General features: G+C 35.4%; 1 protein-coding gene across 1 annotated transcript in view; it reads right to left on the bottom strand.

Moving 5' to 3' along the window:
* The window catches only part of FSIP2 (fibrous sheath interacting protein 2), an 88,728-nt gene that overhangs the window by 36,009 nt on the left and 29,435 nt on the right, over positions 1-23,284 (bottom strand). Inside the window, exons 13-16 of the mRNA XM_019809435.2 lie at positions 16,447-16,504; positions 12,747-12,783; positions 4,033-10,475; positions 1,523-3,984 (exon numbers count right to left, since the gene is read on the bottom strand). Of these exons, the coding sequence (XP_019664994.1) occupies positions 1,523-3,984; positions 4,033-10,475; positions 12,747-12,783; positions 16,447-16,504 (9,000 nt within the window). The remainder of the gene's footprint in view (positions 1-1,522; positions 3,985-4,032; positions 10,476-12,746; positions 12,784-16,446; positions 16,505-23,284) is intronic.

Genomic DNA, 23,284 nt, shown 5'->3' with positions numbered 1-23,284 from the left:
GGGGCTTGATCCCATGACCCTGAGATCATGACCTGGCCAGAACCGTGATCTGGACACTTAACCAACTGAGCCACCAAGCATCCTTCTGTTACTTTTAGGGAGCTACAGAGATGTGTTGCAATGATGACTTGATTGAAATGAAAATGTGCTAAACTCCAGAAATGTTAGGGATAGGTTGCAGTGTCAGTAGTACTTTAAACCCTAGATTTTAGTTTGTCACAACTCTATTCTTTTTTCTATTCAAAAGAGTATTTACTGAAAATCAGGTACCTACCTGGGATGGCCAACTTCTTCAGTGGCAGCCAGAGAAACACACTATTTTTTCTCAACGCTTTCTCAAAACTTAGTTATCTGCTATACCTCTGCATGTGAAATCAGGCAAAATGTGGAGATGAGAAGCTTTAAGCTGAGCTTTGACTGCTAGGGAGGCTTTGGCTATGTTGAGATGAAGAAAGTGAGAAAAGAGTATTCCAAAAGGAATAAGGAGCAGGAGTAGAATCACTGGAAGGCTCTGAACATGTCCAAATATAGAGAATAGATTTTATGGAGAAGAATACCAATGGGATGAAATCATGGATCTTCTCTTGTTTGTTTTGTTTTTCTTTATAATTTTCTAAGTTTAGTTAGGCTGTGTTTGGAGAAAATCTGTTTATGAGCTTGAAATTGCAGACACACAGCTATCCATCTTTAAAGAATGCCAGTTTTAAGGATGAGAAATGACCTCCCATGAAGATGGGTAGGACTGGTAGGATGTGTTTTCCTGTTTGAATGATTGGCAAATGATGTATCTGAACTGGTATTATAGCAACTGATTACTGGTAACTGGAATTATTGATCCAATTCAGGGGTACTATAGCATTATTAGAATATTGCCAATAATGAAATTGCCAATCATCAACAGGTTTTGATATACAAAAAATGGCTTTTACATATGATTCAACCTCTTAGAAAAAGAGTGAAAATAACTTTGTGAGGATATATTTAAGATTTAAGGAATTTAAGAATACTGGAATACAAACAAAGCAAATACCACTGTTTTTATACATTGTGACTAATGATGGCAAAGAATTCAACTGTTCACCTTGAAAAGATGAATCATGAACCTTCAATCAATTAACTGTATATTTGGCATGATTATAAAGAAGTCATGCATAAAAACTTCAAAAACTCTTTGGAGCTTCTATCTCATACTCAACCAAAATCCTCTGCTTTAAGGTGATGCTATTTTCTCTCATCTGCAGTTATGGAAAACCGAGTAACAGACTTGTTCAGATTCAAACCATGTGAATGTTAAACTGTGTGTGTGTGTGTGTGTGTGTGTGTGCATGCATGAGTGTGTGTGTGTGTGTGTGTGTTGTATCCTGATATATTAAGAAGTAATTAAATACTCCGCTTCCAAGGCTATTTTCAGAAAGAAAAAACAAAACAGTAAATTCAGCTCCCTGGATAGGAGAGCTTTAAAAATATCTGATTATTTTTTCTAAGTTATGCCAACTTTTAAAGTAGGTTATTTCTTGCTTACCTCTAGTTTCAAAATTCTTGAAATATGTGACCACTGTTGTGGTGATATGTCTTGCTACCAAATGAATTTCCTTTGGACCCAGTTCATGATCAGCAAAAGCAATGACTTTAACTTCCTTCAGAGCCTTTCCACTTGGAGATCTCTTACTTTCCCATTTTTGCAATAAAGAAAAATCTTCCCCACTGGCTTCGGGTTTTTTATTTTCTTCTTCAGGTATACAGCTTATTTTCTTATCCCACATTCTAAGCAAACTTCTCTCCTCATTCTTTTGTCCTCCGGATATTACAGACAAAGGGTTTTGCTTTGATAGGAAAAATGGTTTCATTGTTTCCATGTTTCCATTAATGTGTGGTTGACTTGGAAAGCCATAGATTGACAGCACAGTATTGACAATATTTTCTGCAGCTAAACATATTTTGAGTGGAGAGACAGTTGTCTGAATTTGGCTTGACTCAACTGGTTTTAGAGTTTCATAATGAAATACTCTTGGATTTTCACCTTTTCCTATTTCTATGAATGACATGGCTTGCTTTAATGCTGCTTCTGTGGACTCATTTGCTTTCTTACACAGTTTCTGTAAGACACTGCCTTCAGGGAGAGAGCTATTTCCTTGAATGTTTTGGTCAAAATGACCAAAGTTCGATTCCCTTGGACTGTAGTCTTGTACTTTGTTTTTAAAGCATGTTGGTATATTATCTGAATCAAGCCTTTCCATTGGCTCTGAGCTTTTAATTGTATCTTCTTCAGAGGTTCTGGCATATGAGGGTAAGTTTGATGAAGCCCTATACTTTTTCTTCATATTTTCCTCTGAATAACACACAAAACCAGGTACACTGGTTTGTGAAGGATTATTCCCAAAACTAACTTCCTTTAACTTTGATGTGGGCATTTTCATATTAGTTGCTAATTCAACCTGATTAACAATATAGGTATTTTCTGCTCCTTGGAACAACCTTTTCTTTGGAAGGTTATTGATATGAGTACACTGGTCCATCAGTGTGCCCATGATCTCGCTTGCTATAACAATCTCTTTCAATGTGCCAATTGAAGATGGTTCCACTTGGCTTATTTCTTTGTCTAGCTTGTTCTTAATTATACTGAGCATGTCACTGACAATATTAATAGCATATGTAAGTAATTCTGAATGGAATGAGTGAATCTGTAGAAGGGTATTCTGTATCTTTTCCTTGGAAATAATAGTATTTGAATTGGGTTCGTCAGAAAACTTTTTCAGTGGTTGTAATTTTGGCAACATCTTTTTGCTTAATAGTCTCTGTCTCTGTTGGAGAGGGAAAAAGTTTTCTACAGGCATTTTCACTATTTCAGAAAACTCATATTTAGAGATATATTTAAACTGCAAGTCTACATATGACTCTAAAATATTTAAAACCCTTTCAACAATTTCTCGAACAATTTGGTTGCTGGAGCCCAAAGAAATTTGGTCTACTGTCTTTGTGTTATATATTGGTACACTGCTGAGGATGTCCTTGATTGGCAAATCATATTTACTTTTAGTACTAATATATTCTTTCCCACTTGCTACAGTTTCTTTCCTATTTGGGGAGGGCACTTGGGACAAAAAACACAGCTGTAATTTTTCAAATAGCATTTCAACAATTTCCCTTCCAAACATACTAATTTGTGCTTTGGTATCTTCCACTCTAGTAGAAGCTCCTTTGAAATTATGATAGCACCTGGTTTCACAGTCCTCAAGTTGTGGCAAATTTAAAAGTGAAAGAGAATATTCTAATTCTTTTGCTTTTATTGGAATTTCAGTCAAAACATTTTCAGCTATCATCATTAGCTTACACTTTTCATTTTCCATATCATTTGATTCTGCTTGCCATTTGTCAAACACTTTTTTAAATATACCTTCTTTAGGAAAAATCTGTTCGAGCTGTGAAGAAACATTTTCCAAGTAAAAACATGCTTGTGGTTTGGCAAGATACTCTGCATCTAAATTCCCCTGTGAAAGTTTGAGATCATCCACATGTGAGAATTTGGTTGGATAAGCCAAATTGTGGTTACTTGTAGAATATAATCCTTGCAAAACTGTATTAACTATTTTATTTGCTGCCAAGATTTGATCGGATGGTAAAGCTTTAACCTTTATCATTGCTCTAGGTTGTTTCACCTTTTCAAATTCTTTCATAATTGTTTCCAGGATACTACTTATTATATCCTTAGCATACATTTTTAGTTCTGAAGTGGGCAATCTCATTTCCAGTAAGTTTTTGGCATCTCTTGTTGATAGTGTGTATGGCAGCCCAGTGGTAGTCTTGGACTGGCTGCCTTTTGGAGTCTTCTCTCCAGGACCTAACTTGGTCTTGCTTTTGACCTTAGCACCACTAGGTCCTACGTGTGATTTTTTTCTAAATTTAGGCAAAGGAGTAACCTTTGATCTTGCTTTTAAACTTGTTTTAAAACCTGGTTTAGGGCTGCCCTTAGAGCTCACTTTAGAACTGTGTGGCTTTACAGATTGCAATTCATCAGAACAGCTTTCAGGGGACAAAGTCTCTTCTACATGAATTGAGGCAAAATTTATTACCTTATTAAGAACCATTTGGACTAAATCCTTTCCCACTTGCAATGGTGAATACTGCAAAAATTTGTTTTCTAATAGAGAGACGTTTTGACTGCCTGCATAAGAATAAACCTGTGGTATCACATATCTGGGGGGATTACTTCCTTTTCCTGCTTGTTTAGTTTCTTTGATGCAGGCTGCTTTCTTAGACAAGGTATCATTGTTGTCAGATGCTTCTACTTTTTTGTTACTTTCATTTAATGATGTAACAACTATAGAGTACATTTTCCCCAAAACACATTCAACTATGTCATTTGCTACGCTGTTAATCTGTGATTGAAAGATGTTTTTTGGTATTATGTCTGATGTTTTAATTTTAGAGTTAGATATTAAGTGGGGGATTTCATTAAATGGAGGCAAATGGCCTATGATTTCCATTATTCTTTGATGCACTTTAGTTAAAACAACTTCTACTGCACTGAGCAATGCGGTCTTTTCTTTTTGTTTTGATTTTCCATTTCTCATAAATATTTCCTCCAAAACAATTATCTGGCTTTCTCTTTCCAGTGTTGTTTGGTTTTGTTCCAATGGATATTTTGAAAACCAAGATAATTTGTTTTTTTCCTGCTCTCTTTGTCCCAGCAATATTTCATTTGATACAGCTAGTTGTGAAAATAATTTCGGATTGTCTTTTGAGTAAACACTAATTTCCTTTGCAGATCTTTTATCATTTAAACTCTTTAAGATACTGTTGACAATTCCACTCACAATGATATTTTCTTGGAATGAAATGTTGTTTGGATATGGATACATCTTTTGAATTTCGAAATCTAAGTCATTTTTAATAAGTTTCAAAATGGCACTGGCAATGATGTCCGCATATTCCTTAAGACTAGCTTGTGAGAGATGAATTGTGGACCGAAGATTTTCTCTGTAACTTGCAAAAGTGGAATCTGTGAGCTCTTGGCTGAGGATTGTTTTAGTGGATATTTTCAGGACATTCACATTTGATTCCACTTGGCTTGATTCATAAAAGATGCTATCATCTTGTTTATAATTTTCCAGTTCCAGGCTAGCAATTGACTTTTCTTTAGAATGGAAAGCAAGAGTAATTAATGAATCTATTCTTTCTGTGGCAAAAGCTTCTAACCGATTGAAAATGGTTTTAGTAATGAAGTTAGCATTTTCCTCACATGAGTCAGGAGCAAATTCCTTGGCATCTTCTTTCTCTGCTGTAGTTATCTGACAATCATCAGCATAAGCTGATTTCAGATTTCTTGAGAATGGCAAATACTCTGTTGTTCTTTCACTTTTTGACCCCATAACAGGAGGCTGTTGACACTCTGCTTTTGAAAATGTGTCACAGAAGGTCAGGGGCAATCTTGCAGAAATAGGATTTTTTGCATTTGTGCTAAGCATGACAGCAGAACTGAGATTATGAAGAACAATATCCACTATATCATTAGATATCAAAATGACATCTGATTTAGGAACTGAAAGTTTTGGAATAATCTTATTTGCATCCTCGACGAATATTTCAGAATTTGCACCGGAATGTGTCCCAGCTATGCTACATTTCAGAGTGGGTGTGTCATATGATAGATTATTTTGATACAGTGTTTTTTCATAAATATCACATAAGATACCTTCAATGATATCTTGTATTTGAAACTGAAGTACTTTTCTATATTCAGTCTTATTAAACAGCTTTTCAATAATACCTTCTTGTTGATCTGAATTATTCTCTTTCTCAGAATTTTTGTCACATTTGCCTTTAGATGTTACAATATCTAACACTGTGTTAACAACTTGACTTGCAATACTTTCAGAAACCACAATGTCATGAGTTAAGAAAGGACTTTCTCTTTCTTTATCTAACTCATGTTTGATTCCTTGTAAAATTTTTCTAGCCACTTCTGTTGCATATGTATTTAATTTATTCACAGAGAGTTGACACACCGAGTTGGTCTTTTCTGATGTAATACGATCCACTAAGCAAGAGGACAATTGATCATCAGAATACAAATCTTTGGCTGGTAATGCTTTGCTTAAGGCACTTTTATCCTGCTGAATAGGTAAAGCCACTGGAACAGTGAAGTTGATTTGGGGACAAAAGAGAGATTTTACTTTGGAAGTAGCAAAAGTCTCTAAATTTGTTAATATTGCCTGTACAATATCTTCAACTATATTTACTTTGGCCTGTTTGTCAACACTGAATCTGGACTTAAGAGGACATGGGTTCTTGTCTAGCACGGTAACAGAGGACTTCCCTCCATGGGTGTGTTCATGTAAAGAAACATTTGCTCTAAAGGTGATGGTTTTGTACCTATTTTCAGTTTCATTTCTTTCTAGCATAGCAGCTGAGTAAAGTTTATGAAATACAGTTGTAACAACATCATCTGCCACTATGATAACATCTGTTTCAGATACTAAAGGACCTATCATTTTATCTGTAAATTGAACAGATGTTTGAGGAATTGGCTCATCAACATTGTGAACGATGCCACTTAAATGAGAGTGGGAAAGAGAAAGCACATTTAATTGATTGACCAAAGCATTTTGAAAAATTTCATTCAAAATATTTCTTATAATGGGAACAATTGGAGATTTCTGTGGTTCTTTGAGTTTCACTTCAATTTTGTTCAAGGTTCTTTCTAGAACCCATTGTTTAAGAGAATCTGATTTAGCTTCTTCTCTTAGTAATGTTCTGTCCCCAATGAATTCTTTCTCTGTATGTGAGACATCTTCTAGAAATGAATCTGATTCAGCTCCTCCAGGAAGAAAATTTCCATAGGTTGGCCTGTATCGATGTGTTTCAATGCCCCTCTCTTCAGATTCAGTTTCATTAAACATATCTGAGGATACTGCATCTAAAATTAAATTGACTATATTCTTAAGCATTTGTTTCTCAGGTGGTGGGGTATTTACACTTGTCCTCAAATCTAATGAGTTCATATTTAATTCTGTTTGAATAGCTTTCAAAATAGTACTTGATATCTTCTTTGCATTTATGTATAAAGCAGACTGCAATAGTTCCTCATGAGTGTCTGTGAAAGTACTGGGATGTTCAAATTCCAAGTCTATTTTATTGCTTTCTTCATTTCCATCATTAATAGAACCCAGAGTTTCTAAATTTCCATTAGCGAACCCTTCCAGTTTATCAAAAACCATGTTTAGAATATCCGAAGCTAGAGCTTTCAGTTCATTTGGATGTATTTCTTTTTTGCTCCCTGTTTTGGGAGACACAGGAGCAATTGCTTTACTTTTTGTCACCTCTTTATTACCCTCCTGAATCATCCTGGAAACTATGCTTGAGATGATGTCAATACATTTGGCCATTTCCTCAATAATTGAAGCAAATGATAGGTTGTCAATATCAAGAGACTCTGAGATGGGTTTAAATCCAGAACTTGCAAAACTGGTATCCATATCAACACTACATAATTTTGCAAGGATGTATTCCAAAATTGTTTTGGAAATGAGCTGAATATTAGACTGCAATGTAGTAGCCATTTTGGCATTTTCATTCTTTTCTCTGTTTAGTTTACTATAAGGTGGCTGATGGTGTTGATGGGCTCCTATGAGGTTACATAACATTTCATACAGTGTTTCCCCAATACTGTCTAACACTTGCAGTCTAGCATTGTCTTTGAGATCTTTTCCGTTTACAACACTATGGAAAGCATATGGAGTAGCCAAATATTTGTGAAAAGATTTTTTATCCTGCCTACTTGGCAAAACATTTTGTTTATTAACACTGTCAGATCTATACGAAGTTGCAGGCTTTGGCTTATCTGAAGGGAGTGATATATTGCTTTGATCAGAATGTCCACTTGATAACATTTCACAAATGCAAGTTAATAATGGAGATTCCATAATTGAGACAAGAGATTCTAATTTATCAGTGTCAGCAAAAAATCCTTTATCTGTAAGGGATTTGGTATGGTCTATTTCCCTATGATTTAGGCTTCTCTTATTGAGTTCTAGTTCATTCTGGATAGCACGCAAAACAATGTTTACCACTTTAGTTGTGTAAGTACTAAGTTGAGATTGTAATGAAGATTGCTCCACAACTGAAGGTTTGAAGCCCATTTGCAATTTTGGACAAATGAATAACTTCAGCCTTTTCAAAACTGTATTAATGATCTTATCAGTAATGTCGTCTACAGGTTGAGGTTCACTTTTTTCGGATTTTAACACAGAAGACTCTGCAGGATTTACATCGAATGAAGATAAATGTTTCACTTTCTTTTCACTGTCAAACCATACTTTTAATGACTTTTTATTCGATGCTTCTTTGACCATGTGTGGAGTATCAGAACTACCTAGAGAAGTTTGAATTGGTGATGAAATGGAACCTTTGGTGGTATCGGGAATGCAGCCTGAAGTCTTATGAAGTATATTTAACACAGCATCTGTTATTTCTTGAGCCACTGCACTAATTTCTGACACAGAGAACATCTGGTCCATCCATTCTTGATGTGACAGTCCTTGAGATTTTTCTGAAACAAGAACTGAAGCTTCTTTGCCAGTTCTATTGTGTAAGTGACCAGGAGGAACAGAAGATAGGTCCTTGAGCATTTCTGTTAAAATACTTTTAACTATGTTTTCTGAAGCCTTTTGTATGTGATGCTTTTGATCTTGGCTGAAAATCAGAATGTCTCTATTCAAACTGGGTTTTTCCTTTAAAATTTCTTTATTATTAAAAGATGGTAGCTCAGCCTTTAATCCCCCATCACAAAATGCAACTTTGCTTCTTCGAGAAGCAGCATTTTTAGGTGCTTTGCTATTTCTTTTATATTCAAAATTGGTGTTTCCTTTTGTAAACCAATTCTCAGGAACTTGTTTCTGTGATTTTGGCCTTTCATCTTCGAAAGATGAATCAAGCACATTTTTCACAATTTTGTCTATTTCTTCATTATCATCTTCAGAATAAAGGACCATGCCAGGAACATTAATAGGTAGAAATGATCTTCTAGACCTAGGACCAGTAGATAATCTACTGCCAGTAAGTCTGTACTTTTCTTCAGTGTCAGAAAGATTTCTTGGTCTAGAGTGTCTGCATTTTTGAACATCTGCTTTTACTGGCTCCTGATGTAGCTGAGTGAAAATATCATCAAGAACCTGAAGGAGTACTACTGTTTCTTCAGATGCAGTAAGTCTCTCATTATTAAGTTCAGTTTGTATGTATTCTAGTATAGTGCTGATTGCTTCCTCTATATATCCAACCAAAGAGGACTGGGAAAAAATATTTGAAATTAAATTTTGTATTTGATCTTTAACAATTAAATTAGCTGCATCAGGTTCAGGGCTACTTTTCTTTTTGTTGTCTCTTTCGAGGGATATGTATGTTGGGTCTGTCATAGGTTGCTGATCAGAAAGTTTAATTGGATCTTCAAGATAAGGAAGTTCATATTGCTTACAAGATGCAAGAGTCATCAACTTTTCTAAAATGGCGTGTACCATATCCTCAGCAATATCGCACATGGGTTCCAAATTATAAGGCAGTGAAACTTTTAAAGATTTTCCATCTGATGGACTGAGATGTTCTCTACTGGGTGGTAAGCTTGGTTTAATGTCAACTGACAGATCTTCTTGTGAAAATATCTCAACACATTTTTTCTCAACTGCAGACTGTAGCTTCTCAAGCATATTCTCTACAATCTCTGAAGCTGCTGAGCAGATATCAACATTGGAAAGCAAATCTCCTTTTTCAGGTTCACTCTGGTCAACAAAAACTTCAGCAGTAACAGAAGAGATAGAAGGAATGGCCTGCATTAAATCAGACATTATTTCTTGAAAAATACTTTCTAAAATCAATTCAGTTTCCCCTTTTAAGTGACATTTAAAGTTAACAAAAACATTCTTTAAATTCTTCATTTCACTCATGGCTTTTTCTCTTTGATCAGGAAACAGTGGACCCTCTAAGCCATCTGTTTCAGTGGTGGCATCCTTAGATTTTTTGGTACCTGTTTCAAATGATGCTAAAAGGTGACTATCAGATTTACAAGTTCTGAGCTTAGGATATGCATATGTCATACTGGTTTTATTATATTTAAGTTCAGATGTCATAGATTGTCCTTCCGTGTGATATGTTTTACCCACAATTGTTCTTTCCACATGGGCAGAAGGTGGTTTTAAAGGTGTGGCTGGTCGCCTTACTGATAGGTCAACTGTAAATGCACAGGGCTCTCCCCGAAATGTTTTCGTTGTTGCAGATGTGTAGCTTCCATGTGTAAACTCTTCACTGCATGTGCTGCAGAAACTTGAGCTCTCTGAAGAGAGGACAGAGTCATCAGACACTGGATATGCTTTAGTTCGCAACCTTTCTTCGTACTTTGTGATGGCTGGGTATAATATACTCGTCACTGTAGCTACAACCCAGGTCATTATATTCTGAATTATACTATTCAGTTCTTCAGAAGTTACCTGGAAAAGAGGCAAGCAGGAATGAAGAGAAAATCATGTAACAACTTATTCTATTCTGGGACAGAGGGTAACATTTAATTTTTACATCAGACAGTACCTAGAGCTGGATACCATCATGGTTATAAAGAGAACATAATAAAGAATTTATTTAGAATTTCAGATTACTTTCAAGTTGATGTATTCTGTACTAAAGTAGTTTTTTTTATAATTTCCTATTTGATTCACATTCCCCCCAAGTTTTTTGCTGCTTTTCCCCAACATTTGTTGCTGAGATAAATGACTTTTTGGTAAAAATAGAAAAAAAAATCACCAAATTGCTGTCTAGCCAAATAACATGCAAGTTTTGGCAAGAAGAAACAGTGTCTGCAATCCAATGATATTATTTAATAATATGTCAGATTATTTATTCAAAGTATTTCTCAAAATAGACGTGGTCAAAACATTTGGGTGTCTTCAGAGGCATCTGTCTAGCTAAGATGTAAGGATGAAAAATAAGCCATCTCTTCTTCCCATTCTCTGCTACAGAGGTGAACCTCTGATTTGTATATATGGAAATGAGTGCAGCTAACTATTAAAAATTATTTGATAGGCAACAAAAAAGTTAATGCTTATGGAGAACAACTGGCTTTGTATTCAACAAAAGAGTATCAGGGCAAACTGTTTTAGATAGGAAAGCTGAGAAAAGATGGTGCAAAGAAGGAACAAATTAGTTAAGATAGAAACAAAGGGCCCCCCTAGACTGGGGTCTGAAAGAGTCAGGAGAAGAACAAGGGTAGGGAAATTGAATTAGTTTTTGAGCCAGAAATAGAAACCCAGGAACCAGATTTGGAAAACCATTTCTTAGTAGCCAGTGGTGATGTCACAGCTTAAACTGGACCAAAAGTAGAAAAAATGCATCTGTAGAATTCTATAAACCGCTTCTTATTTGCTAAAAATGAATTTTGGGCTTGCAAAAATCCTTTTGCCTATAATAAACGAGTAGTCTGTTTTAAATTGTTATTACTCTTGAGACATAAGGCTGTAAATATGAGTAATTGGCAGCAAAGCCTAGAAGGTTGGTATGTAGGTACTAGGTTACACAATATGATTCCTATAATGGGGCTGTTCATACCCAAAATATTACCTTAAATTAGCATGGTAATATTCACATTTCAGTCAAACATTCAAAGAAAACTTAACACCTATGTAACATACTCTTTCCTGACACATTTGAGAGTGTTTGGAGGCACCTTAGGAAAATCAATTCTATCTTGCTGTAATTCATGAGTCTCCTAATGTATTTTTTCCTTTATTGTACAATGGCTAGTGGTTTAAAAACATATTTTGGATGACAGCATATATTATAAAATACTTATTTTATATAATGACATCCTAAATCAAACATTTTTAAAATAAAATCTAAATTTTAACAGAAAAAGCAATTGTTCTAATCCACTACAGCACATATAAACTAAGACATTCAATATATATTATTTTTCTTATTACCAGAGATACTAAAAAAAAAATCTACATTGTTACTCTTACACTAGGTGTGAAAGTTTCCAACTTTGATATGTGAAAGAGAGATATTCCTAAAATTTCCTATGTAGTGAAATATAATAATTAGAACCTAGTTTTCAGCTGCTTTCCATTTTAATATTAAAGTGAGATATGTTCCCTTGAGTCAGGTCTTTATATTTGCTACACATTCTATGACTTGAGTAAGTGTCCATGTGAAAAAGTATGTCAGAGTATATGTTGTTCTCCTACACATTTGTCTTTCCTGACTGCTCTGACTAGTTCCAGAGTTGGGTTTTGTAAATTGGACCATCTTATCTGCCCGTTCCAAGTCTCAGCTCATAGGTGACCAGGTACTTTTTTATGTGACAGTCTTAGGTGACCAGGTCCTTCTCACTAAAATGGCTAGAGCCAGACACAGGTATCTCAGCTCACAAGCCAAGTCTGCATAGCTGTCACTAATGGCTTCCCATGATAAAAGGAGTTTGTGGTATTTGATGGTGTTATGATGACTAGGTCCTTTAATGTCATTCCACACACTTCTGTGTCCATGAAACTCCTTCCTGAAGGGCCAACATTATCTTTTGATAAGAACTTTAGATCACTGAAAAATTTAAGAATGAACTGAAAGTAAACTTTAAAGAAAAAAAAGTCAGAGATAGACTAATATCGATAGATGATTACTCCTTATTTGATTCACAGATTTTTCCTATTATGATACATTAGGAAGTACCATAAATATGTTGCTTTATCAATGGATTTTATGATACATACTTTCTCTTGCAAGCAATTTTGTAGGAGGTTCTGTTCTCTGTAAAGTCAAGAAAAGTTAAGCACTTAGTTATTACCTAGGGTCAAGAATTTATATAACTTTTTCCAAAATTTCTAATCATTGAATCATTTGTTTCTTCTCTTTATATCTGAGAGTTTTTCTACAGAAATTCAAAAGGAAGAATAAACTTTATTTTTGTCTTATCCCACCTCCCTGATTTATCCTGTTCCTTTGATCCCCACATACTTTATTGCTTGTAAGTACAGAATTGTAACTACTGTATAAAAAATATATCTATCTTAAAAGTCTACTTCTGAGCCACCTTTGCCATGCCTGCTTTGTGGTTCTCTGGGGGAGGACACAGAATTGGAGGGAGTGGGTGGCTTCGTCCTTTCTGTCTGCTAAAAGGCACCATGAGGCAAAGTATTTGACCAGAGCTTTCTGATATCCTTTACCTACCCTTTTAAATCCCATGGTCCCACCTACACTTTCATCAAACAGCAGGAAGGGAATATGTGAATGATTATTCAGTAACTATGGGTTAAAATAATAGGTTCCTAGCCATATGTAATACTAATTTAGATGGAGACCTTTTCGTAGTATGAAAATATTCTATCATGTGTTCTAATTAGAATTATTTATCAACACACACTAATGAAATAAAAAAAAGTTTCTGAATTGTAACAAATAAAATAAGAAAAATTATATAAAAAACAAATAGTAAAACCAGATCAAAGACCATATGATACTTTATAAATTTGAACATGGGCTCTTTTCTTATAATCAGATATATGACACTCTCATACATTTCAATCCTCTTCCTACTTTCTTAAAAGAAAATTGACATTCCTTTTTCATTTTTATAGGCCTGTGCTATACATTGTAACATTCAATTTTTCCCAAAGTCTAAAATTCAATCATGAGAAATAGCAAGACTGAGAATTACATCCTAAATCTTGGCAGAAAAACAAAACAAAACAAAACAAAACAAAACAAAACAGAAACATCCCATCTTCACTGGTTTCAGCTCAGAAATTAGGCTTGGTAGTAACAACCCATATTTAGACTAAAACCTTTTTGCAGTATGGAAACTGGAGCATGAAAACTGATGTCAGTGACATGTTTTCTATCTTTAGGTCTTGTTTATTTTTTCAGGATCTGGTTTCTCAGGTCAACCTAAGCATAATTTTCTTCTTTTAGAGATTCTGCCATCTAACTCTCCCAGTTTCATCTTTCTATTCTCTTGACATTATACCGTAGGTGCCATATGGAACTCAAGAAGTCCAATCTATTGACTGATAACTGTCCTCAACAGGGTGTCTGCCCCAAAGGCATGCATATAGATCCAATGAAAGAGTAAAGACCTAAGAATAAAATTGACCAAATAACAGAAAGCTTTAATGAAGACCACTTTGAACGATTGTGATAACCAGATAAAGTATGATGATATCAGTGAAAAAGGCAGAGTAAGGAGCTCTGAAAACTTCTCCATAAAAGCAATGGGAAAACTGGCAAAAAATTTTTGTTTATAATTTTATAGTAAATGTTTTTATAGTCATTTTTTTCAGTTTTTTGAACTCTGAAAATTAACCAAAGGCTTTCAGCATTCCAGAGAATGTTTATTCAAGAAAAGTGGTTGATCTAGGTAAGAACAGTGAGCTTTGTGGGGTTTTAACTTGCCTTATTTCTATCCCCTTTCTCCAGCTCCATGGTATCCTCTAAAAACATCTTCCAATCACAGGGGCATGGCTTTGTTCATTGTAGTATCTGCCTAACATTTTAGCATATGTTTTGAACATAGTAGTTTCTTAATACATGTTTGATAAATAAATTCCCATTTAAAGTCTTTTGGATCTAGGCCTACTCTCTACTACAAAATGAAGCCTTTGTGCAGGTCGCTAATGTACTTGTAGAACTGGTTCCTGGTTTCTCGCCTTCAATTTTTCTTATATATTTCTGTCAGAGTTGTCTATCATGCATGTTATTATGACCACTACATTCCCCCTCCAAACCATCAGAGTGCCACCCATTAAATAAATTCCTGACCACAGTCTGTATAGCTTCAGACTTACTGCCTTCTTCACTCTGTTACTCCTTATGTCTTCCATCCCAATAATATGGACTAACTCATTATCTAAGTGCAGTACATAATTATTGCAACTCTGTTTACCCCCATTGCAATGGTATTTGCTTTGTCTTCATTCTTTTGGTCCTGAATTTCCATGTCTATTTTATAAACCTTTCTGTATGCCTTTTGTATTAACATTAGAAAAAAACAGAACTAAACAATAGAAGCAAGAGAGGGAAGATGAGGTGGACAGTAGACCAGATGTGATGATTCTATCGTAAAGTCTTAGGAAATCTGGCGTTAAATCAGAACAAGAGGGATGTTATATGTGTATGACGGGCAGAGTCAGATTGGAAAGTATTGTTAGTTGTGTTTTATTATACTCTGACCTGAGGTTAGGGTGGGTATGTGAACCTAAAAGTATTTCATTCCTGTCATTTTGGGAGGGACTGGTGAAGAAGCTCCAGGCCATGCCTAAAGTTAATCATCTTAGCTGAGCTAAGATTTTTAATGAAAGAGTAACCAAAATATTTGCTATGAAATATTCAAATAATTCTGCAGTTCTGTAATCTTGGGTGGGAGAAAATGAAGAGGCAGGAATTAGGGCTTTATTATGAGCCTGTTCTAACCTGTTTAATGAAGAGGCAAGTATTTATATTTCCAATAAATAAAAATGTATTTATTCAACAAATAAAATAAAAATAGTCATTATTTACACATGATCATCATTCCTCCACTTTGTACTTTAAACTGAACTCATCAGTTTTCCTCTTTCTGCATCTGTTACTGTGCTACATATCCTATGAATTCTCAGTAAGTCAGTTGACAGCCATCAGTCCTAAATCAAGATACTTCCTCCAAAGAAGTTTGATCCTAAATTTTGATACCGTTTACCACCACACATCACTTAAGTTTGACCCACCATTTTCATAGGGATTTGGGATTTCTAAAGTATATCCTGGACATTATTTGGCATATTACCTTTTTAAGAAGGTGATGATATTGGGTCTAAAATAATAGGTTTTTTTTTTCTCCCTAGAGTTGAGAAAACCATACATAACCACCAACAGAATAGGTGGCCATTGAGGTTTGAGGAATGAAAATCCCTACCCCCCCACCAAATTTCTTCTCCAGAGACTTGCAATTTCCATCATCAGAGGATATTTTTGGGATTATACTGCAAATACCCTTTAGGAGAAGAATAATTGGTTAAGTCATCAATATTTGCAGTAAACTAACTTACCATCCTTGGGAAGCCAATAATCTCAAAAGGCCTAAGAAATGGTAAATGTTTCAAAGGAGATAAAAGCAAAGGAACAAAGTCCAGATGCTGGAAATCTCTTGAAGAGGAGGAATTATGGTAGGATATACTTGAATGTGGCATGAAGACTCTGAAGTGAGGGGGGAAGTGTAGAACCACAGTTGGGATAAAGAAACAGAGAAGGAAGAGGAAAAACATTCGTTTGTCTGCCTTACAATTTAAGCTTAATGCTGAGAGTTTGCAAAAGACAGAAGTTTCACTAAATCCAAGTAAAACTACTAGAGGATTCTATGTAATCATTTGCTTTTTCAATAGCACTCATGGAATTATTAAAATAATTTATATTTACACATTAATTTTCTCAGATACTTACGTATTTGAGAAAGCATGAGAAGGGAAAGTACCCTGAGCTGTGGCATGAGCCTGAGGTCCTATTTATTAGAAAAAGAAAATTGTAATTAGTTTGTATTCTTCTCCAGCAACTTGTAAAATGGAAATTAATATCCTCTAGAAGATCTTTATTCTTTGGTACTATCTTGTTTAAAAGCCTCCAGAGATTCTCCACAATGAAGCCCAAATTCCTTAGGAAGGCATAAAATATATCATACAATCTGATGTTCTCACTTACCTCTGCAGTGTCCACTCTGTCTAGTCTCTATCTATTCATACATATTCTATGGTCCATAGACACAGAATGACTTAATTTGCTAAATATATCATGTTTTCCATGCCTCTGGGCCTTTGTTTTTGCCATTTCCTTTGTCTGGAGCACCCTATGCCTTCTTTTTAACTTCTCATCATTTAGGCTTCATTCAGTTTGTATGAATTCCACTAGAAAGCCTTGCCTAAGTGAATAAATATCTTTCTTTAGTGCTCCTGAAGCATTCTACATGTTTCTGTTACAAAACTCATATCATAATTAAATGTTTACTCTTCTGTCTTCCTGACTATGACATAAATTTACCACTCTACCTGCAGCATTTAACACACAGTAAGTATTCAGTAACATTTGTTGAATCCATTATTTAATTAAAATGTTCCTCAACATTTATTCATTATTTTGTCTGCCATTAATCTTCTCCTACTTGAATATTATCTAACTTGATTTGTATATAATCCAGCAAGATTCTATTGCTGAGTTTTGGTAAATACTTGGGATTGAAGTGATATAGGAAGTCTTTCTGCAGTACATTTCTAAAGGCATATTGAATTGGTGTATGTCAATTATGTGAAAACACAAATGAATAAAAGTTTTAGACAAAAAGATTGCCCTAATTTCAGAAAGTAGTATTAGTAATTAGAACTAGTTAAAGTTAAGTTTAAATGGTAACTCTTGTTTCTTCCAGCAAACGAGTAACCAATAGGTACTAACGATGTGTATAAAAAGTCTTAGTTAACTCCTGTGAACCTTTCTGAGTTTGTTTTTGTAGATACATTTTTGTATATGTTCAGTTTGGTAGAAGTAACTGGAATTAATAGTGCACAGATCTGAGAAATCAAATGTGAAGACAATACTATTATAAAAGCAAAGTAAAAAAACAAAAAACTTTTCTGTTTCCGTTAACATGCTGGAGTAGATATCTAAAAAATTCTCCTAGAATTCTATATAAATCATTAAACCCACCCTCTAAAAAGCAGCTAAGCTTTCAAACACATTAAAAGCAATCTTTGACAGTAAAATATTTGGAGTAACACAAATCTAGAGTGGTAAGCATGTTTTGAAGTTGATGTTTGCTCTATGAGCATTGGCAATACCTACAAACAAAATGGGGAATCAATACGAAGTAAGAGCCTCCAAAAATATACTGGATGCCAAAGAGCTATACCCTTTGTTGAAGAGTTGTCTTAAAAAAAAACAAAAACAAAAACACAAAAAACAACTCATGCCACAGATGTAGCAGCACAAATAAACTATGTCTTGGCTTCAGCTATGGACAGAGGAAGAAGAGGAAAAAAAATAAAAATCTCTCTTAAGAGATAATCTGTCATTATGAATTCCTATATGACTTTGAGGTTCAAATCTACCATATGGTCATAAAACTCCAAGTGGGACATTAATGTAAAATGAACCTGTATTTTAACCTCTTCCAGATGCCTAGCAGAAGCATATGGAAAATTTTTAACCTGCTTTATAGGGATATAATTGGTATTCAAAGAACTGCACCTATTTAATGTGTTGAATTTGAGTTTCTATAGAGCAACACATACTATCCAAATATAGAATTCCCAATGATACATTTCTGTCAAAAATGAGCTCAATATAACAGTAATGCCCCCTACACACACACACACACACACACACACACACACACACACACAGACAAATACGAAGAAACAAAACCCCATGACTGTTAGCAGGAAAAAAAAAAAACATTAGAATTAAACATCAATGATTTCAGATATTTGAATTACCAGATATAGAATATTTAAAAAGTGCATCTTATATGTTTAAATATATAAAGAAGGGATTGGAAAACACAGGAATGGAAAAGAACTTATCAAAAAAGTCCAGTCAAATTTGAAAAATAACTATTCAGAAATTATATATATATATATATATGGAATGTTTGTTAAATCAGAGAAATTTCAAAACACATTGAATTGATAAAATAGTAAATTAGATAAACTGAAGAAAGAATTGGTGATTTGGAGGACAAATTTGAAGAAATTAACCAGAATGCAGCTCAGAGAAATGGAAAATATGGTAGTTGCTAAAGGATGTAGAAGAGAAAAAGGAGATCTAAATATACATAACTGGAGTTTTAGAAGAAAATAATAAAGAAAGTGGGGAGAGGCAATACAGGAGAGAAAAATGGCCGAAACTTGTCCAGAACTGTTCACCATAATAATACTAACGAAAAACAAAGGAAAGACCTTAAAAGCAGACTGAAGTGTGTGTGGATAGGGGAGGGGGAGAATCATTTATTCAGGAATTATTAAACTGAGAAAAAATAGAACACTTAAGTAAAATAATATCTTTAAAGTTCTAAGAAAAAATAACTGTCCTCAAGAACTTGTATACCCAGCCATAATTATATCCCAGGACATGGTAAAATAAAGTTTTATCAAACAAAATCTAAGGATTTACTCCCCAAATACATTCACTACTGACATTTCTAAAGAATGGATTTACTTTAGGAAGAATGAAGGTGATTCTAGAAAGTATGAAATGCAAAAAGGAATGGTGAACAAAAAAATATTGGTAAACACAGACAAATAAAAACAACCTGGCTGTATAAAAACAGAATTTTATTTTAGCTAATAAAAAAGTCAAAGCTAAATTATTGGTTAAATATGATATGAGACAGTGATTTAGAAGTTAATTATTAATTATTAATTAATTATTAATCCAAAGGTAATTGTCGAAAGGTATATACACAGCATATTTAAAAATAAGCTTAGGAGAGGCAAGATGGCAGAGGAGTAGGGAACCCTATTTCAACTGGTCCTCTGAATTTAGCTGGATATCTACCAAACCATTCTGAACACCCACAAAATCAGGCTGAAATGTAAGAATATATATCTGGATCTCTACAGGCAGAAAATCTCTGGCAGTTGCAAGGCATGAAGGGCAGAGCCCTGATTCTGAGGGCAGATAGCAGAAAATAAACAGAAGGGGGAGGGAGCCGCCATAAGCTGGTGCTGGGAAGATGATATAACACCAGAGTGCAAAAGCGTCCTACACTGGGACCAGGCATAGACTTGCAGACTGGTAGCAGCAGGGAAGACTTTAGAGCAGCTCCCAGGCAGGCTCCAGGAGCTGTGGGTGTGCACACAAAGCTGGGAGGCTAGCGGTTTTAGAAGCACAAGGGGCAGAGACATGCCCAGCCCTGGGATCGACCTCTGGGAGAGTTGCTGTGGGATGCATCACCAGGGAGGCTGCGGTTTTTAGCAGCGCAGACAGAAATAGAGACTGTGTCCTGGAGAGCTCGGTGAAGAGCAGACTATAGTTTCTCTGCTCTGGGTCAGAGGTTTGGGTGCGGTCATTTCTGCTCTGACTCTCAGAAGAGACAGAAGAGACATGGAAAGCCACCAGAGAACAAAAGCTCAAAAAACTGGTTTCCACTGAGCACCCTCCCCCCCCCCAACAGGGGGCAGGGCAGCTCTGCCCAAGCAGGGCTGCATGGGTAAAAGTGCAGCAAACCCCTCCCCCAGAAGACAGGCTGGAAGAAAAAGAGGACGACAACCCTAGGGTCCTTATAAAATGGGTGCATCTTGCTTGGGTCATGGTTAATACTTTGAACTCTGTCCATTCCCTTGACCACCCCTCAACAGAATAACTAAGAGGAGGAACCCCCAACAAAGAAAAGAATCAGACACTATGGTCTCAGCCACAGACCTAATGGGTATGGCTATAAGCAAGATGTCAGAGACAGACTGCAGAATAGCAATTATGAAGTTGATATCTAGGCTTGAAAAAAAATATTAATGACAATATAGAATCTCTAAAGGCAGAAATGAGATCTAATCAGGCCAAACCTAAAAAATGCTATGGATGAGTCCAAACAGGATACTCTGACAGCCAGGATAAATGAAGCTGAGAATGAACTAGTGAGCTAGAGGATACGATGATAGAAAAGAAGGAAGCCCAAGAGGCCTGGGATAAACTCCTGAAAGCCGAAGAGATCAGACTGAGAGAGATGAATGACACCATGAAATGTTCCAATGTCAGAGTTATTGGGATCCCTGAGGGGGTAGAGAGAGAGAGGACTAGAAGATATATTTGAGCAAACTGTAGCTGAGAACTTCCCTAATCTGGGGAATGAAACAAGCATTTGTGTCCAAGAGGCAGAGAGCACCCCTCCCAAGATCAAAGAGAAAGATCAACACCCTGACATATAATAGTAAAACTTGGAAATCTTAGAACCAAGGAAGAAATCCTGAAAGAAGCTAGGGGGAAGAGGTTTCTTAGGTATGGAGGGAGGAACATCAAAATAATGTCAGACCTGTCCACAGAGACCTGGCAAGCCAGAAAGGGCTGGCAAGGTATATTCAGGGTACTAAGTGAGAAGAACATGCACCCAAGGATTCTTTATCCAGCAAGGCTGCCATTCAGAATGGGTGGATGGAGAGACAAGGAGTTTCCAGGACCAGGAGAAACTGAAAGAATGTGTGACCACCAACCAGGCCCTGCAAGAAATATTAAGGGGAGTTCTATAAAAGAAGAAAGATCCCAAGAGTAGTATAGAACAGAAATTTACAGAGACCATCTATAGAAACAGGGACTTCACAAGCAACAGGATGGTGCTAAAATTGTATCTTTCAATAGTCACTCTCAACATGAATGTCTTAAATGCTCCCATGAAACAGCACAGGATTGCAGAATGGATAAAAAGACATGACCCATCCATATGCTGTCTACAAGAGACTCATTTTGAACCTAAAGATATATCCAGACTGAAAGTGAGGGGATGGAGAATCATTATCATGCCAACACACCTTGAAAGAAAGTGGGGGTAGCAATTCTCATATCAGACACATTAGACTTTAAGCTACAGACTGTAGTAAGAGATACAGAGGGACACTGTATCATTCCTAAAGGGTCTATCCAACAAGAAGATCTAATAGTTGTAAATATCTATGCCCCCAACATGGGAGCAGCCAACTACATAAGCCAACTGTTAACCAAAATAAAGAATCATGTTGATAATAATACTTTAGTAGTAGAAGACCTCAACACTCCACTCTCAGCAATGGACAGACCATCTAAGCAGAAGATCAACAAAGAAACAAGAGCTTTGAATGACACATTGGACCAGATGGACTTCAGAGATACATACAGACCATTCCACCCTAAAGCAACAGAGTACTTATTCTTCTCAAATGCACATGCAACTTTTTCCAGAATAGACCATAAGAAATAACATGGAGGGCATTAGGGGAACAACGGGAAAACTGAAGGGGGGGAAATCGTAGCGGGAGACGAACCATGAGAGACTATTGACTCTGGGAAAAAATCTGAGGGTTTCAGAAGGGAGGGGTGTGGGGGGATGAGGTAGCCTGGTGATGGGTATTAAGGAGGGGATGTGTTACAATGAACACTGGGTGTTATACACAAATAATGAATCATGGAACACTACATCAAAAACTAATGATGTACTCTATGATGACTTACATAACAATAAAAAAATAAGTTTAATACTCTGAAAGAAAGCAAGAAAGGAGAAATTAAAGGAAAATATAAAAAAGCAGAACAAAGCAAAAGCGCCAATAAGGCAGTAAAAATCTTCCAAAGGTTGGAATTAACATAAATGTAAAAGGCTTAATTTCAATTAAAAGTCAATTTCCAAGACTCAATAAAAATAAAACATGATGATGCAGGTGTGGAGGGTTTACAAAAGCCACATCTATACACAAAAAGATACTAAGACTGAAAGCTGATATAGCTGTATTAGTATCAGACCCACTAAATTTGAGACAAAAAGCATCACTTATGATAAAGATCATACATAATAATAAAAAACTCAATTTTACACCTGAAACTGATTTTACACTGTATGTTAACAACTGAAATTTAAATTAAAAAATTAAAAAACCCTCAGTTCACCACGATGTCCTGGATGTACCTGATAACCTAGATCAAGAAATAAAATGTAAAATGGACAGAACCACATGGAAGAGTTGATAAACTAATCATTCCCAATGATTTTTATAACAGAGTAAATAAAAGTAAGTATACAGAATATGTGTACTATACAATTCAACATCTTGACTGAATGGAAATATTTAGAACATGGCCCCACAAAATTGATAATATTTATTATTTTCAACCACACACAAATGTAAAAATTAATCATGTGTGCTAAGCCAATAAAGCAATTCTGCAGATATTTTAAAAATCTGGTACCATAAAGGCCATGCTGTCAGTCCACAAAGCAATTAAATTGGAAATCAATAACAAAAAGGAAACTAGATAGCCAATATACTTGAAAATTTAAAACTAACTTATAAATACAAAATAATACAAAATTGAAATTTAGATATGATTTAGAAAAAAAATGAAAATATTGCACATTAAGTTTTAGAGTACATTTCAAAATCTCTTATATATCACCAATTAAGTGCCACACACTATTCTAAGCACTTATACAAATATTAACTTATTGAATTGCCGTAATCATATGAATGATGTACTATTACTGTTCATGTAACAGCACTCCAGCCAGTCTTAAAGTTAGCTTGCTTCAAGTTAACACACGCCTTGCTTACTG

Source organism: Ailuropoda melanoleuca, chromosome 2 (assembly GCF_002007445.2).
Source record: "Ailuropoda melanoleuca isolate Jingjing chromosome 2, ASM200744v2, whole genome shotgun sequence".
Lineage (NCBI taxonomy): Eukaryota > Metazoa > Chordata > Mammalia > Carnivora > Ursidae > Ailuropoda > Ailuropoda melanoleuca.
Note: the sequence above shows the minus strand (reverse complement) of the source record. Positions and strands in the feature narration are given on the sequence as shown.